Source organism: Gastrolobium bilobum, unplaced genomic scaffold, assembly GCF_033153095.1.
Source record: "Gastrolobium bilobum isolate Gb01-03AN ecotype WA unplaced genomic scaffold, APGP_CSIRO_Gbil_v1 utg40325, whole genome shotgun sequence".
Classification (NCBI taxonomy): Eukaryota; Viridiplantae; Streptophyta; class Magnoliopsida; order Fabales; family Fabaceae; genus Gastrolobium; species Gastrolobium bilobum.
The window spans coordinates 208,161-225,628 of NW_026897784.1; the positions used below are offsets into that span (position 1 = coordinate 208,161).

At 33.2% G+C, this 17,468-nt stretch overlaps 2 protein-coding genes across 2 annotated transcripts; one reads left to right on the forward strand and one right to left on the reverse strand.

Annotated features, from left to right (window-relative positions):
* Positions 1 to 10,374: 10,374 nt before the first annotated feature.
* On the reverse strand, positions 10,375 to 13,580 carry LOC133310280 (probable serine/threonine-protein kinase PBL25). The gene is made up of 5 exons (XM_061511180.1): positions 13,325 to 13,580; positions 12,411 to 12,625; positions 12,110 to 12,299; positions 11,458 to 11,849; positions 10,375 to 10,767 (listed from the first exon to the last, which is right to left on the reverse strand). The coding sequence occupies exons 1-5, from the start codon at positions 13,452 to 13,454 to the stop codon at positions 10,375 to 10,377; spliced, it is 1,320 nt and encodes a 439-aa protein (XP_061367164.1). The 5' UTR covers positions 13,455 to 13,580.
* Positions 13,581 to 16,089: 2,509 nt separating this feature from the next.
* On the forward strand, positions 16,090 to 16,824 carry LOC133310281 (uncharacterized). The gene has a single exon (XM_061511181.1). It carries the CDS (start codon positions 16,090 to 16,092, stop codon positions 16,822 to 16,824), a length of 735 nt encoding a protein of 244 aa, XP_061367165.1.
* Positions 16,825 to 17,468: the final 644 nt, after the last annotated feature.

A 17,468-nucleotide genomic window follows, 5' to 3' on the forward strand; every position in this document is an offset into this window, starting at 1 on the left:
TTATATATTTCAACAAATTATACTATTTTTAATTGTAGATAAAATCTCAAAAAAGAAAATTGATAGATTAAGGGATATTATAACTTGCTAAAAAGATTGGAAAATTTTAATTAAATGTTTAAGTAATTTAATCTGTGGTTACTAGTGACTAAGGAGTATGCTCAGAAAAAAAAAAAAGTAGTGACTAAGGAGTTGATAATTTTAAAAAAAATAAAAAATAATTTAAGTTTATTCTATCCTAGATTCCGCGACTAATTCCTTTAATTGAAAATCCTTGGATTTTATTTTTGTGGACTCAAGATTATAATAAGTAAATTATTATTTTAAACTCTACTATTATTTTTTTTATTTAAATTGTTTTGCTATACTAGGGCGTGTTAAGAAGTTATAAGGTTATATATTCAATTATTTATATTGTTAAATGGATAAATTAACATGAACAATAAATGCTTGATTTAAATTGTTCTATGATATTTTACTTAATTTGACTTAATTTTAATGATATTGAGAAATGTTATGAAAAGATATTATAAATTTTATGTTTCAATAGTTGATTCATCAAAAAGCATTGCAATACAATTGGAATAATTTCCAAGAAATTATGGATAGAATTTCAAACGATATGTAGTATACTTATTTCTAGAGGTATCTGAGATAAATTTACGTCTTACTATCCAAAAACTATGTCATATTGGTTAAGATACAAAAATTATAACAATAAAAATTAATATAGCACTAGAATAAATTAGAATTATAAAAATATATTTCTCCCAATCATAAAATAACATTTTTTGGGATCACAAATAAATTATCTCTAATTATTGAAGAAACATTAGACCTGTTATTATGATTCTTAATGCCAACATAAATATACATGTTAAGGTCAATGTTTTTTAATTTATTTATTTTTTGGATAAACCATAGATATCTTCTACTCGAGACAATTCTTCTTGGGGTGGGTCCAGGATTAAGGTTTTAACCTCCTTTCAAAGATGATATTAGAGAGATCGAACATATATTCTCATCTCCACCTGTTCAGCTCCCATGTTCCAATTAAACTAATATCATTTGATAGGTTTATATTTTTTAATGGATTTGGAAAAATGGATTATATGTTTCACTGCAACAAAATTGCGGCTTTATGGGGTTTGATAGCGTGGATTGACAAAACCATCCCCAAGTGATTTACTGAAAGTATGAAAACATCCTTTAGAAATCTAATTTCATCTGTCATCAAAAACATTGGTCTTAGTCTTATTCATAACGCATATGTAGAAATCTCTCAGTGCTGGAATCCGCATCCTAGAGGTAAATAAATGACTCAAATTTCATCTTTTCCTATATAGTCCAGTATATTCCAAATCTCTAGTACGAACTTTAACTTTTTTTTTTTTTAAGATATTCAAATCGGTTCATTACTTCATGACAAGTCCGAATCGGGATGAGCCCTAGGGTTAAGACTTTAAACCCCTTCTAAATACCGTATTGGAAAGAATCGAACATATACTTTCATCTTTATCTGCTCAGTTTTCTGACACAAATTAAATTATCATCGTTTAGTTATTCATAACGCATATGTAGAAATCTCTCGTTGCTGGAATCCGCATCCTAGAGGTAAATAAATGATTCGAATTTCATCTTTTCCTATATAGTCCAGTATATCCCAAATCTCTAGTACGAACTTTAACTTTTTTTTTTTTTAAGATATTCAAATCGGTTCATTACTTCACGACAAGTCCGAATCGGGATGAGCCCTAGGGTTAAGACTTTAAACCCCTTCTAAATACCGTATTGGAAAGAATCGAATATATACTTTCATCTCTATCTGCTTATTTTTCTGACACAAATTAAATTATCATCGTTTAATTAGTAGTAACTCTAACTCTGACCCTAACTATATGCTTTATCAATTTCATCTTTCCAAAGCATTTCTCTCATATTCGTTCAGTTTTTTTTTTTTAATCCACACTTCTTAATCCGCTTGATTAGATCCATTCTCTCAAAATTGAATAGTCACAAACTCAAATCACACTAAGGTATTTGTAGCTAGTGTGTGGAATCACAGAGAAAAAAACTTGTGGCAGATGAAAAAAGAAAAGAAAAACAAAGGTAAAGACTTCAAAGGTAGCGTGACATAGAGAAAGAGACTTGTGGCAGATGAAAAAAGAAAGAAAAACAAAGGTAAAGACTTCAAAGGTAGCGTGACATATTTTGTACTCGGTAGCTTTCTAGCTTCAATTGTTAGCGGTGTCTTAGTGAGTTTTTATTTCTATTCCCCCCCCCCCCCCCAAATTTTGAATTGTTATTTTTACACTCACTACCAGGGGCGGACTCAGGGGATGCTAGGGTGGGCGACCGTCTCCCCTCAAAATTTGAAGAAATTTTTTAACATAAGTATAATGTAAGAAATCTTCATTTTTTCTCTCCATTAATGTGAAGTAGTTTTCTCCCTCCAAGAGTTTATAGAGCTTCTTTATATTCTCAAGTCATATATCTATTGAAACCCCTCTAACTCTGATTGTATTTTTTCTCCCTCCAAGAAAGTTAACGAAATGAACAAAACAAAAAAAGAATGAGAAAGAGTGCACTACCATGATTAGATCTTGTCGAATTGAAAAGTAAGCTCAGAGTTTAGTTTGGGGGTTTTAGAGAGTTAAGAAATAGAGAAAAAAAAGTCATGATTATCAAATCCAGGATTTAATGCTTTCTTGTCTTTTTTTGCTTTAACAAAAAATAGGTTTATTTAAGATTACATCACAGTGTTGGGAGTATCAGTGACCACCAATAGAGCTACATGGTTTCTCTTAGTGCCTGTTTGGATCTTCTCTTTTTTTAAGCTAGAAGTTCTTTATAAGCATAAGCTAGGCCAATCAGGCTTTGAGAAAAGCTCTTATAACGAAAAGCTCTTTTTTTAATAATGAAGAAAAAAGCTGAAAACTAAAAGCTCATAAGAGAAGCTTTTTTTTAAGCTCTTATCTGTTTTTCTTGAATTGTGTGTTTTTTTTAAATGAAGAGTGATAAAGATAAAGAGAGATAATTTTCTTGAAATATGTGCTTTTAAGTAATTTTTAAGCTAAATTTTTTATGTAATTTTCAAACAGCTTTTAGCTTCTTTTTTTAAGCTCTCTTTTTTAGCTTTAGCTTATAAGTAGTTTCTAGCTTAAAAATAAGAGGATCCAAACAGGCTCTTAGTTCGAATTCTTTTAGCTACGTGGTGCTTGTTTGTTGGCACAGACCTGCTGGTAACAATTAGCATAAGGAATTAGCATTAAATTATAGGAAAAGATCTGTTTACAATTTTTTTTTACAAATTACACTAAGTATTACACTCTTGATTAAAGTATGACGGTCAGACACAATATAGTTTATAAGAGTTTCTAAATAAAAAGTTTGTAAATATAATATTCCCCTTAAATTGTAGTTTAAACCTCCCCTTAAATTATAGTTTAAACCTCGACTTGAAACTTACAGTTTCAACTTTTATTATGCTTAGATGTTAGCACAAATCTTCCAATCCATGAATAAAGATAAGAAGTCTGAGAGTCTTATGAAAGAATGAACCTTATTCTTTCGACCCCTCTCCTTTTCTGATGATTCATGACAGAGAGGGAAGTAAGGGACAAAAGGGTTTTGGTGATTGTGCTTCTTGGCAATCTGTCTCTTTTGATTTATCTTTGGCTTTTTTTTCTTGTTGGGCTAACAGTGAGTAAACAGAAAAATAGGTTAAGAAATGATAGGGTTCTGCTTTGAATTATCTATTTAGATTATAGTAATTAGTACATATTTTTTGTGAAATCTAAACCCAAATTGCTCTCTTCTCTTTTTCTTTGTTTTCTTTGCATAAAAAATGTTCATTGTAGGGGTTGAAAATGTGTAGTTTTTTAAATTGATAGTAAATTTTACTGTGACATCTTCCACCTCTCTCTCTTTTTGTCTCCTTCTTTCTCTCTATAACAAGTTAAAAGAGGTATTTATGAGTTATGTTCTCTGGATTGGTGTTTCGGCCTCCCACTTATTGTGGTTGAAGAGAGGAACAAATATTTAATTTTTCGTATTTTGGTCTCTCATATATTATGTTTGAAGAGAGAAACAAATGTTTAATTTTTAGCTCCCCACAGGAAAAATTCCTGGGTCCGCCACTGCTTACTACACGTATGTTATTGTAGTGGTTTATTTTTTGGATAAACCACATGTATCCTCCAAGGATTCACATCATGGTAGGACTAGCTCTTCCAAATGAGATTTTTAACTTTCACAAGGATTGTAGTGGTTTATTAGTTATGTTTTTTTAAATTTAGATAAAAATATAAAATATAAATTAAAAGAAAAATATTGAAAATTATAAAGGAAATATGTTAATTAATTCAAACATAATTTAAAAAGTATATGTTAAAATATTTAAATTTATAAAGAAGATATGCATAATTAATTTCAAAGAACTTAAATTTAAAATTTATAAGAAAAAACAAATTAAGAATGACATGCATTGTAACGCCCCGTCTGCAGCCGGTTAATTAACATTCATATGATAGTAAACGCAACATGTTCAACTTTATTAATGTGAAAGCTAATAGAATAAATTTTCTCATTTTCCTTATGTATTGCAAACATTTTCACTTCCATGGCCAAAATAAAAGGGACAATATTTTGTCTGTATTTTGGAACACTAGGGACATTTCCTATCATGATAATTTCAACCTGATTGACAACTTAATATAATCCAGGCATAAATCATATTACCCAGTCATCCATGGCATAGGCTATCCCATACATAACAGGTCTCAAAATAATATCCATAGAGTTACTTACATGATTACATCAACCAACCAAAAGAGATGTAATCAAATTAGTAACCTAGACATATACAGACATAACTAACAAAATAGATAAACTATCAATATGGCATAGACATCTCATATGCTCTCAAAAAGAATAACATGATATATATATATACATATCCAAAATAAGACCATGTCAAATACATATCAGCATATCAATCAAATCATAATATCATGTCAAATAATATCTCTCCTATGGTCTTTTACCATGAGATACCTCAGCACCATCAGCTCCTGTACCTAAAATGGTAATTCTCATAACGCGGGGTGAGATAATATAATCACCTCAGTAAGCTAAGGACCCTTAGAGGGCTCCTCCACCCCTAAGCTCACTTCTGGTATAAACACAGTATAAAAATCCATGCATGCATCAGAATATGTATGACAATGCATGTGCAATAAGGTAATCCTACTGGCCAGAGAATAAAACATGTATGCATTACGCAAGGTAACTCATCCTGTACTACGCGTAAGGTAATTCCTCCTATGCTTCACACACAATGTAACTCCTCTTGTATGGCACACAAACATATATACATATACATGCACCTTATAACAGTTCATATACATATACCATATGAAAGAACCATTGTAACATCCATGTCTCGAGCCGGTTCAGTTAACACACATGTGATACTTAACATGAACAGCAGAAGACTTAACTTACGAAAATACGAGCTAACTTTTTCTTTTTCTTTTACCTTTTTCACATGATATATAACAATGCATAACTCCTTCTAGTTTACATTCCATCTAACAAAGACGAAAATCAGACAGAGTAACGACTGAAAACTGGACAAATGGGGATTTACGAATCCCACTCTCAAGGTATTCTGATAAATAGTTTATACAATATATGATTTCAGAAATACCAGATATCCATCAAGGATCACATACCCATCCATGGGCACTTGCATAAATTGGCTCCGTGCCACTAAATCTAACAGCATGCATAACCAACATATACACATATATGAATACTACATCATCATATAAACATGCCTGAATACACAATTGTACATGCATCAAAGCGGAAAATATGTACAAGACATATACAGGCCATATACAAGTAACAGATTAGACATTATGATCCCAAAATAATAAAATACTAAAGCAACATAAAGGTCCACCAAAATATCAGTAGCCTACAGCTACTCAAAATCCGGTCTGTCGCAACACTTCTAACTACAGGTCGTGTCCTTGCCTCGTGAAGGCTCACCAGGAATCTGAACACCTAAAATGATGTCCCCAAACGGGGTGAGATAACAAATCTCAATAAGCTCCAGGTTTATAGAGAATTTTCCATACCCTGGACCCACTCCTGCATGAAAGTCAGATACACAGTATACAAGGCATCATATAACAGATATCATAACTGAACAAAACATATATACATATCTTATCAGAGGCGTACGCAGTCATTCCCAAGGGAGGACCCCAAGCAAAAATCAACGCACGTGTTCCCAAGGGAGGACCCCAAGTGGAACCAAACATATATCAGAGGTATACACAATCAGTCCCAAGGGAGGACCCCAAGCAGACATCAGTGCACATAGGATCAATGGCCAAAGATTATTACATAAATCACATCAGAACAAAACATATCATATTATCATATAGCCCTATATAAATGCATTTATACAAAGCATCAAATACAATCATACAATCCAACCATAGTCCACTAACCATGGTGGAGCACACAAGTAGGAGGAGACTCCTTAAACACAGAGCTTACCTCTTGGAGTTTTACTAATTTACTGACTTGTAGCATAAGTTACTTATCTTGCTCCAAATGATCCACAAATCTGAAATCCCTAGGCACACCTAGAGAAGGAATCCAAAACAAACTCAATAAGTGATACAATGCCATGTAATTATACAAGACACACTCACTTGATTGCTTTCATATGTACTTACAAAGCTTATGCCAATTATATGCCATGCACACAAGCCATAACAAATTTTCTTTTTTTATTTCACTAAAGCGAAGGTCCATACACCGTAGAATATTATTCCACGCATAAAAGTGTGCTTGCTTTGCAAAATAGTAACTCCTAACACATACCTCCTTTGAAAATGGCCATATACACATATAAGGACCAAAGAAGGAACTTATTCATTTTTCTTTTTATCTAACCCAACCAAAGGTTTACAACACTTATCTAATATACACAAGTTGTTTCCATCACCCATAAGGCCCAATTTGGTGTTTTCATATTTTTCCAACTTGAGTTACCTTCATTCAAACTGAAGTTGGGAATGAACTATATCGAAAAATTCCCATATTTTAGTATGTTATTTTAGACTTCCTAGGCTTTTTATCAAGGTATCATACACCTTAATCAGAGCCATATAGCTCAAGTTATGATTTTTGAAAGTTCAACTCACAAAGCTGTTTCTAGACAGTGTAGGGGATCTCAACCTCTCTCACAGTTTTTGTCATTGTGAGAGTTTCACAAGTTTGATTTGTCTCAAATTTTAATATGTTGTAGTAGATACTAAGGACTTTAATTCTAGGTATCATAAACTTAATTTGGGTAAGTAATGAGAGAGATATGAATTTTTGAAGTTGGACTTCTAGAATCACCCCTGCACTTTTTTATTTTTGGATTGTCTGTACCCAGTTTGACTTTGGGGACAAACCACAACACATAATTATCTAAAATTTTAGAAAAATATAGATTGCATCTCAAGCTTTAAAATGAGGTATCATGAGCCTCATTTGACCAAGGGATGAGGGAGATATCACACTCCAAAGTCACAGGTACATGTCCATAACTTTCAGAATTTTGGTAACTCATGTTTCAATCAACTTAACTTAGTTTACAAATAATGCAAAATAGCCTTTCATGAATTAAACACATTATTTTCCCTCTTGGACACATCATGGCCGAGGCATACCCTTGGGGAAACCAAGTCCATTTCATACTTTGGTTCCAACAAGATTATATGGTATTGGTGTTCCAACACACAAATAAAACCAAGCACACACCCAATGCTCCTTCACCTCTTATGGCCGATGGTGTTCCTAAGAAAAGCCATGAAGAATTTTTAGACTTTCACTCCAAATTATACATAGTTTAACACCTCAAATCCATTCTCAACATATAATAAGCCTATGACATCATCCTTTTCAATTTACACATTAAACCCACCAATTTCATCATTTTCTAAAAAAATATTTCAAGAACCTTAAAATGAAACTCCATGAATCAACAAAATAAAGGAGTTTCTTACCTTCAAAAGCTTCTCACACCAAGAAAAGATCTATCTTGAAGCTTTAACTCAACCAAAATCACCTTTTTTGTGACAGCCATGAACAATGTTCGAGTTCAAGGGGAGGAGATTTCTCACTCTTAAAGGCTTCCCATGGTGAAAGATTTTATGGGTTTTACTCACAACAACCTACACTACAACTTTTGTGTTGGCCATTTGTCACAAAAGTGAGTGGATAAGAAACGAATATTTGAGGGAAAAAGAGGAGGGAAGGTCATTGTTTTCCAGTAGAGAAGGAAGGAGATGAAATGATGAATAGTGTATTCTAAATTTCCTTAAAGCTTATATTAATATGTGGTTTTTTTAAATGGTATTTTTCTCGCACTTAATTTACACTACAGACATTTATATTTATCAAAATAACATTTTTTGTCCTAAAATGACTTGTTTGGCATAAATTGGATTTCTTTTTCATTTTTGGGTTCTACCGGTTGCTACACAGCAATGCAGAATACCCGACAGAAAACACTACTCATGACCTAGTTACGATTACAGTCAAAATACTCGAAATCACGTTCTTAATCTAATTATGACATTTAAATCCTTAAATTAAATCTCTAATTAAGATTTACCAGTTGGGGGTCATTATAACCACCCTCCATTGGAATTTGGTGGAACAAACAGAGGATTAACGCCAAGGACCGAAAGCTTACTTAGCAAGCAATGTCCTCCAACAGATCTCGTGTCCACAAAGTCACAATCACGATCTCTCACAAGCTACCAGCCTAGTTCCAAGATGTGAAGACAATTAATACATAACTAATCTATCACATTTAATTTTCAATACTACACATACAAGACATCTACACTTGATTTTGAGTCCAAGATGTGTTCTAAATGGCGATTTTAAAATTTTTCCTTTTACGAAAACCAATCATAAGCATGTTTAACAAAAGAACGCATCTACAAATCACCCTCCAACTACTCATACCATTAAATTTTCAAAATTGACATATAGCCAAAAACCATGATTTTGTATAGTGAGCAAAACTGTAATTCCTTTTTTTGGCTCTCATCAAGAAGCAATCTTAAGCATATTTAACAAAGAAAACTATATCCAAATCACTCTCTAACTATCTATACCATGACTTACCTCAATGTGAAAAATCCATAAATCTCCAACTCAAGCGAACGTGGATTACAATCTGTGAAAATCGCTCAAAACAATGTTGGGATCAACTCTACAACATGAATATACCACAAACAACCATCACAATCCATAAAATCTTCACATTTTAGTGCACTATTTATCACAAAACCTATAATTCTTAAAATGTCATGGAAACAAGAAAGGAGAGGTGATTCCTTACCACAATGTACCCAAGAATGAAGGGGAAATCATGGCCTCAAGCTCTATCAAAACTCATATTTTCCATGAAACCCAAAATCTTAGGGGAGAAAGAACTCTCTCTATAGTGAACCCCACACGAAAATATGGGTACCAATATGTTACTCTCGAAATTTCTCATAAATTTGGCTTTGAAACGGAGTGATTTGGAGATGTCTCTAGCTCTTTCTATGAATTTTGGAAGATTTTCACTCAAAACCTTTTTTTTCCTCCCTCCGTCAATGCTCGTGGAAGATGAAGAAGTAGGAATGTTTTGAAACTTTTCACTTACAAAGGTTAAGTGAAATTCAACTGAGTAAAGACTTATCTATCTAGTCATCTCTATTCATTACCAAATTTTATCCAATGGACTGAAATATTGTTGTAGTCATGATTCTATTTTTATTTTACCTTTGGGTAATCCTACCCGTATTTTTATCCTTTAACTGTCATTTTTAACTTATTTTTCATCAAAAGTGACTTTAATTCATTTATAGGGTCATTATATGCATATTACATTCTTTAAAAACTCTTAGATTAGGAGACATAACCACTCTTAAGACAGTGGACTTTAATTTAATATATAAGCACATACATATAACACGAAAAAAAATTAGAGAATCCATCAAAAAATTTCTCAATGTTGGGCATAATAGAATTCAAAAGTTCATATAGAACTATTGTAGGTGATATAACACCAACTCTTGCAATGTGTCATGAAAAAAGGTGCACTACTTGTAATGAAGCCTCACGAATTTTTCTCATATACAAGCAGCTTTTGAGCTCTCAATCTCTCTTTATATCCTTAGTGTTCTCCTCATAATATTGAACGAGTGTTCTCTCTTTTGGGCTATATAGAAAGCCACAAAGATTTAGGTAACATTATTGGAATGAAAGAGTCTATAATGTCATGCGTTATAATTGTTGTGGATATTACAAAGAGGAAGCACTTTCATTCCTTTGTGCTTTGTTCCTAGTATTTGAACCCCATTCAATGGCTTCAGCAACTGCTCTTTGGCGTTCCAAACCACTATCATCGTCAAGAAGATTCAAAGGGGTGCTATTGGCTTCTTCTTGCTCTGGTGGTGGAGAAGGCATGTCAATGGGTGCATTCATTCCTGAAAGGTCTTTAGACCCTGGAGTTGTACCAAGGAAACTAAGGGCCGTAACAACATCACTTATTAAGGGCCTCACTGATGGCTCCTCATTGAGACACATTGCTGCTACTGCCACTGCTTGATGCAATGATCTCATTGGAAAGTTTCCTTGAAGAAGTGGATCTGCTAATTCTTGGTATCTATGAGGGTCCTTGAATACTGGATGTGCCTGTTTTGTTTTAAAAGAATGAGAGAAAAAATATAATCTTCTTAACTGATTTAGAAAACAAAAATTATATATGTTTATGATGAAATTCATATGGCTCTAGAGTTTGTGTAATGTGCTCTTATCAAAAGGCACTCCTAAAATGTGCTATCAAAATGTGTTATTATAATAATAGTAATGCACCTGTATGGTATAATACTATTTGAAGACCAAAAAAAAAAAAAATTAAAAAAATTCCAATAAGAATGATTTAATGGATGTAACCAAAAAGACAAAAGGGTTTTCTATGGTTTTTTTAATTTTATAACAAAAAAGTAAATTAACAGTTTTGAAAGTAATGATACTAGCAAATAATTTTATATCCTACATATCTGTGTAAAAATGTATGAGATTTATGTTTATTTTTCCTCTCTTCTCCGGTGGATTTCACACACTTTTATGTGTGTAAGAGATAAATTTTTCTTATATGACATGAGAAACATTAATTAATTCTTTCATTTAAAACCCTTCACAAACTATAGAAATTGCTTATTAGATTATGTGGTCCTCCCTGAAATTTTTCCCTTTAAGATCAGTTGGAGTGAAATTTAAAATTTGTGATGGAAATTCATTATCAAAAGTAACCCTCAAACAAATTTATCAAACACTTGAAATTGGTCCATAGGCAAACAGAAATTGAGTAGGGAAACTCACCCAAGAAACAAGGTTTTGCTCCCTTGTTAGTCTTGTGTTGTCAATGGCTCTCCTTCCAGTGATCAATTCAAGCAAAACAACTCCAAAGCTGTATACATCTGATTTTACAGTGAGTTGACCAGTTCTTTGATACTCAGGGGCACAGTATCCATAAGTACCCATTACCCTTGAAGAGACATGAGACTTGTCCCCTGTAGGTCCAAGCTTGGCTAGTCCAAAATCTGAGAGTTTTGCATTGAAATCTTTGTCCAACAAAATGTTGGAGGATTTTAAGTCACGGTAGATAACTGGAGGATTGGCCTTGTCATGCAAATATTCTAGACCTTTTGCAGCATCCAAAGCTATTTTCATTCTTATGAACCAATCTAGAGGCTTTTGTTGTGGATGAAGATCTGCATTAAAGTTAAATAGTATATTGATAATAAACCAATGTATTAATTTTCTGGTTAACAATAAGGGAGAATGCAGTACACACAAATTTCTTGGGTATTATTGATCTTTAATTTGTAGTGCCATATGAAGGAAATAGAGTTTCAGTTTCACTATTCTTATTAAACTAATTATTGTGATGAGTTCTGTATCAAAAAATTTTAATGCTAAATATCAACATTTGAAATTTCAACACAAATGACACAGGCAAGGAGAATCTTACCAAGCAAATGGTCCTCAAGAGATCCCAATGGCATGTACTCATATACCAATAGTCTCTGATCTCCATCAGCACAATATCCAATTAGATTCACAAGATTTTCGTGGTGTAAAAGACTCAACATTAAAACTTCAACAAGAAACTCTCTGTTTCCTTGCAATCCATTCCTGTCAAGTTGCTTCACAGCTACTTCCTATATAGTTAAATGACCAAATGTCAATTCCAAGTCCTTCAAAATTTTACCAATATCAACAAAAGCAAAGAACTTGATAATAAGTGCAAATTAAGTGTCATTTAATCTTACTTGGTTGGTTTTTTCAAGTCTTCCTTTATAAACCCTCCCAAATCCACCTTCACCTATTAGGCATTCCTGCCTAAAGTTCTTTGTGATAGTAGCCAATTCCCTGAATGTGAACGTTTGTGCAGCAATGTTATGATTGTTCACAGTATCTTTGTTGGCTTCCTTATTTATTTTAGGTTCTATTTGTGGGTTGGCCCTTGCCTTGTGATAATGATTCTCTGTACGCAAAATCAAAATGAAACATCAAGCATCAACCTCAGGAGACAAATTTTCATCGAAGAACTCATTCAATTGCATCTCTTTATAGGGAATATATATCTCAAACATTGTACAAGGCAAGATTATATCAAAAAATATTCATGATAAAAAAAAGTGGTAGAAAGATAGCCACAAAAATTTAATTTAACTTTCAAATTTCTTAAACACAATAATTGGTGCATTGAAAGATAATTAAATTGATGGACATGACAAGGGTGCAATTATAATGAAGAATTATGGCTAAAAACCTCAACTGGAAAATATGCACATACGAAACCTTTATATATAAAAGGGGTTTATACTTCTGCACCAACAATAAAACAAAAAAATTTGTAGCTAACCCTTCGATTTCTGTGCGACTATTGTTTTTCTCTCTCTTATGGTGGGTCCCATTTTAAGTGAATATATCGCAGAAGATTTTTGTTTTGCTATTGCTGCAGAAGTATAAACCCCAATATAAAAAGGGTAAATCCATATGCATATGATTCTCTGACTTGAGAGGATAAGGGAGAGGGTCGATTGTATACAATTTTATCTTTATAATTTTGAGAAGATACCGTTTCCGACTCAAAACCGTGACCTTCCAATTACAAGGAAGAAGCTTATTGCTTGCCAAGGCTCGCCCTCGAAACCTAAATATATATAATTCATGATTTTACCTTGATGTGGCTGAGGTTGGGCTGTTTCCTTGGGAGGATGAGCAGCAGGCTGTTGTATTCTCTTGCCATTGTTGTTAGGCCTCTTTGCTACTTTCTTTTCGTTGGAAGAAAAACATGAAAAGCAACTCATTTCTCTACAATGTTGATTCAGATACTCAAACTAAAAACCTTAATATTTTCTAAGGTAAAGAAGTTTTGGGTTTAGATGTTTTAAAATCCTAGAGATTCCAAATTTTCAATCTATCAAAAGCTAACTCACCTATATCTTTCCCACCCAAAAAGCAAAACAAAAAACAAAAATGCTCACAAATTCAGAATGAATAAAGAATTTTAATAGGAAGATCTGGAGAGTTTAATTTCCTTGTCTTAAGAACCAAGAAAAAAAAGAATAAGACCTTAAAAACTATGATCTAAGAAGTCAAACTAGGGACATTTAAGAAATCCAAACAGAAATGTGAACAAAGTGTCAAGGACAACCATATTGAAGATGCAAAACACACCAACCTAAATGCGATGCAACCACCAACGGGGCCTAACAAACTATGACACATAGAAACACCATGAAAGGAGAAGTGTGTTAGGTTAGGTCAGTAATGGAACAAACATGGTTGACGACATTTTTCGGTGTTCCCGCACAAAATGGCGAGCAAAAGGGAGAGAAGTTTTGAACATGCTCCCAAACTGTGTAGAGAGAGAAAGAGAAAGACAAACTTGACACCCTATGACCAATTTCAACGTGTGGAGTAGATTTCATGATGCCGTTAAAACATGACAAATATATTCCATTCTAGAATGAAAAAAAAGACAAACATAGATACAAATTCAATCCATATATATAGGAGAAGATAAATGATGACTTTCTTCGCAAAGATAATTGATATGGTAATATGTTGAATGATTAGAACTTCAAGTGCTAAACGTTACAGGGCCTTTGGCTCGGCTCGTGAAGGCTTGAGTTTTTATGTCTAAAATTGATTGTTGGAACCGGGCTTAGACTTGTATAAAAGCTCGTTTAATAAAAAGGTCTCGGACTCCAACTTAAAAGCTCGGCCTTAGAGCCTCTCAGACTGGCCTAATATATTAATTTTTATTTTTATTTTATATTTTATATTTTTTATACTACTTGTGATAGCCCTCTCTATCTCTCTTCAATCCATTTCATCCCATTTTATTAATTAAACAAACTTTTTGAATGATTTTGTTTTATATTATACTGTTTGGATATACATTAAATTTATGAATATTTATGCAATTACTAGTGTTGTTGATTGTATATTTTGTTTGGATAAATTTTTGTTGTCTTATTTTGTTTTAAACAGGTTAAACCAGACTTTTATTTTTTGTAAATAAGACAGGCCACAGGCTGAAATTATATTCATAATAGCTAACAGGCTTGATCAGGCTAACACATTTAAATACAGGCTTAGCCTTTTAAGACCAAAGCTCGGCTCGGCTCGACCCGTTAATACCCCAATTCACAATGTAGTATATAAGGGTTGGATCAAATGCAAAATCTAACAGGGTTGATGAAAGGTCTTCAATTCAACATTTGCGTAGGTAAAAAAAACAGTCCTATATACAAAGCAAGTTTGTACCACTTTTTATAATTTTGTCTAATATGTTTGATATATTTTTTAAAAAGAAAATCATAAAATGAGTTTATCTTTAAAGTGACCAATAATTAAAAATATATCCACATTTAAATTTTAATAGATTAATATAATGATGTACTTCACATTTTTGGTATTATATTAAGTTGGGAAAAAGTATCTAATGTTACTTTAGACAACTTTATTTAATGTTCACCAAAACGATGTCATCTTGGGTTGAAAAATTAAAAAATTAGAATGATAAAGACTATTATAACCTTGAAATAAATTAAAATTACAAACACACCATGATTTACGCCCCAAAACAATGTCATTTCGATGAACATTAGACAAAGTTATCTAAAATAACTTTATATGAGATTAACATTTCTCCCGTCAGATGAGATATTTATCTCCTACAACCCTAAAACGATGTCGTTTTGGGGTTGGAAGATTAAAAATAATGGGTATTTTAGTATAATTAATACAAGAGAAAAGTAAAATTTTCAAAATAGCTTTTATTTATATCCAAAATCCAAAATGATGATGTCATTTTAGAGTTGCAGAAGATAAAGTCACTCTTGTGACAGGAGAGATACATTTTCCGAATTATATATATGAGATTTATATTTTATTTTAATTTTGATACGTTATCAATGTAATATTTTTATAATATCATTTAATCTTGTATTAATACCTCTTCTAATGAGTTTAATTATGTTAAAAAAGCATAATAAAAAAATACCTGAGACGAACCCTAGGGAGATTCGAATGGTTTAGGCTGTCAATCATGATCGCTCAACGGAGGAGACAGATAACCTCCAGATGAGTACCAAAAAGTGTATAGGGGGAGAAGAAGCTTTCAGTAACTAGCAGACCATGGTTCAAAGGGAGGAAGAATGGATGTCAGAAAACATGTCTTGCAAGGAAATGCTTATGAGGCATAATGGGGAATGAGGGAATGATTTTGATCGGTTGAATGAAGATGAAGTGGAAAATCGTGAGGAAGAACCAAAGCCTGAGAATCTGAATGTAGTGCCAGATGTGGTATGGGAGAAAGAGGGGGATGGTAGGGTAAATTTCAAGCTGTCCGATGATTTTAAAAGAAGAACTTGGAAACCCTGGCACAAAGCCATATTTGTGAAATTCCTAGGGAAGAAGGTATCGATTGCTTTTATGAAGAAGAAGTTGGAGAATATGTGGGCAAGAGAGGGCAGAATTTTTGTGACTGATTTAGAGAATGACTATTTTCTGGTTCTATTTGAGGAAAAGAAGGACATGGATTTTGCCTTCACGGCAGGGCCGTGGTTAATCTTTGATCACTACTTAGCAATCTGGTCCTGGGAACCAGACTTCCAACCTTTTCAGGCAACGATCAATAGAATTGTGGCCTGGATCTGTCTTCCAGAACTCCCTTTGGAATACGTTAACATTGAGTTAGTGAAAAGCATTGGTAATTGGTTGGGGAAGTTTGTAAAAGTTGATGCAGCTACTAGTTCTCTTGCTAGGGGCAGATTCACAAGAATGTGTGTTGAATTGGATCTTAATAAGCCTTTTCAAGTGGAATACAAAGTGGAAGGAAGAGTCAAGAGAATTGAGTATGAGGGTCTTCACTTAATCTGTTATGCATGCGGGAAATATGGTCACATACAGAAGAATTGTCCGAATAAATCTATTCAAGGGGTGGAACAAGGGACAAATAAGAAGGAAAAGCATTCAGAAAATCAAAAGAGTCAAGAAAATATTTCTAACTCTACCGAGGAAGAACATCCCAATTTTGGGCCTTGGATGCAAATGAAAAAGGGAAGGAGGAATAAAGGGAGCCAGATTACAAAAGGTGGAATTTTAAAGGGGAAGGAGGTTCAGAACACCAAAAGAGTTGAAAATAAATTTGAAGTGTTGAAAAATTAGGGGATTCAAGAGGAAGAAGGTGGTAACTTAGGAACTATGGTTGTGTATGAGCCTCCATCGCAGAGCTCCCCTCAATCCAAAGTAAAGAAGCTCACAAAGAACTCTGTAAATTTAGTGGAAACTGATTCGAGATATAATCTGGAAGGTGATGATGAGAAGGAAAGGATGGGAAACTCTAATATTGGAAGTCACAGCAGGGGAAAGGAACAAATTGAGGTAGGAAATGAGTTGTCTGGAAACAAAAATTCTCCTTTGATGTTAGCGACTAAGGAAGTTAGAGATATTAACAAGAGGCATCCTCCCAGCACATATATTTTGAGGTTAGTAAATAAATTTTCTATCACTAATCCTCCCACTAGTTTTCATAATCAAAGCATTAGCAAAAATGACTGTTTGCATAGTTCTGTCAGAGATGATTTGGATCCTAAACCACCTGATTTGATGATGGTGGATAAAAATCAGAATGAGAAGGAGGATGATATAGTGGAACTTTGTGTTGATGATGAAGGCTTTTTGCAGAAAGAGGAGGTCATGCAGGTTCCCCTAAACCCTGCAAACACACATCATAGTTTTTGATGAATTTTATCATTTAGAATACAAGAGGAGCTGCTAAGGGAGAGCTTGGTGGCACCTTTAAGTCCATG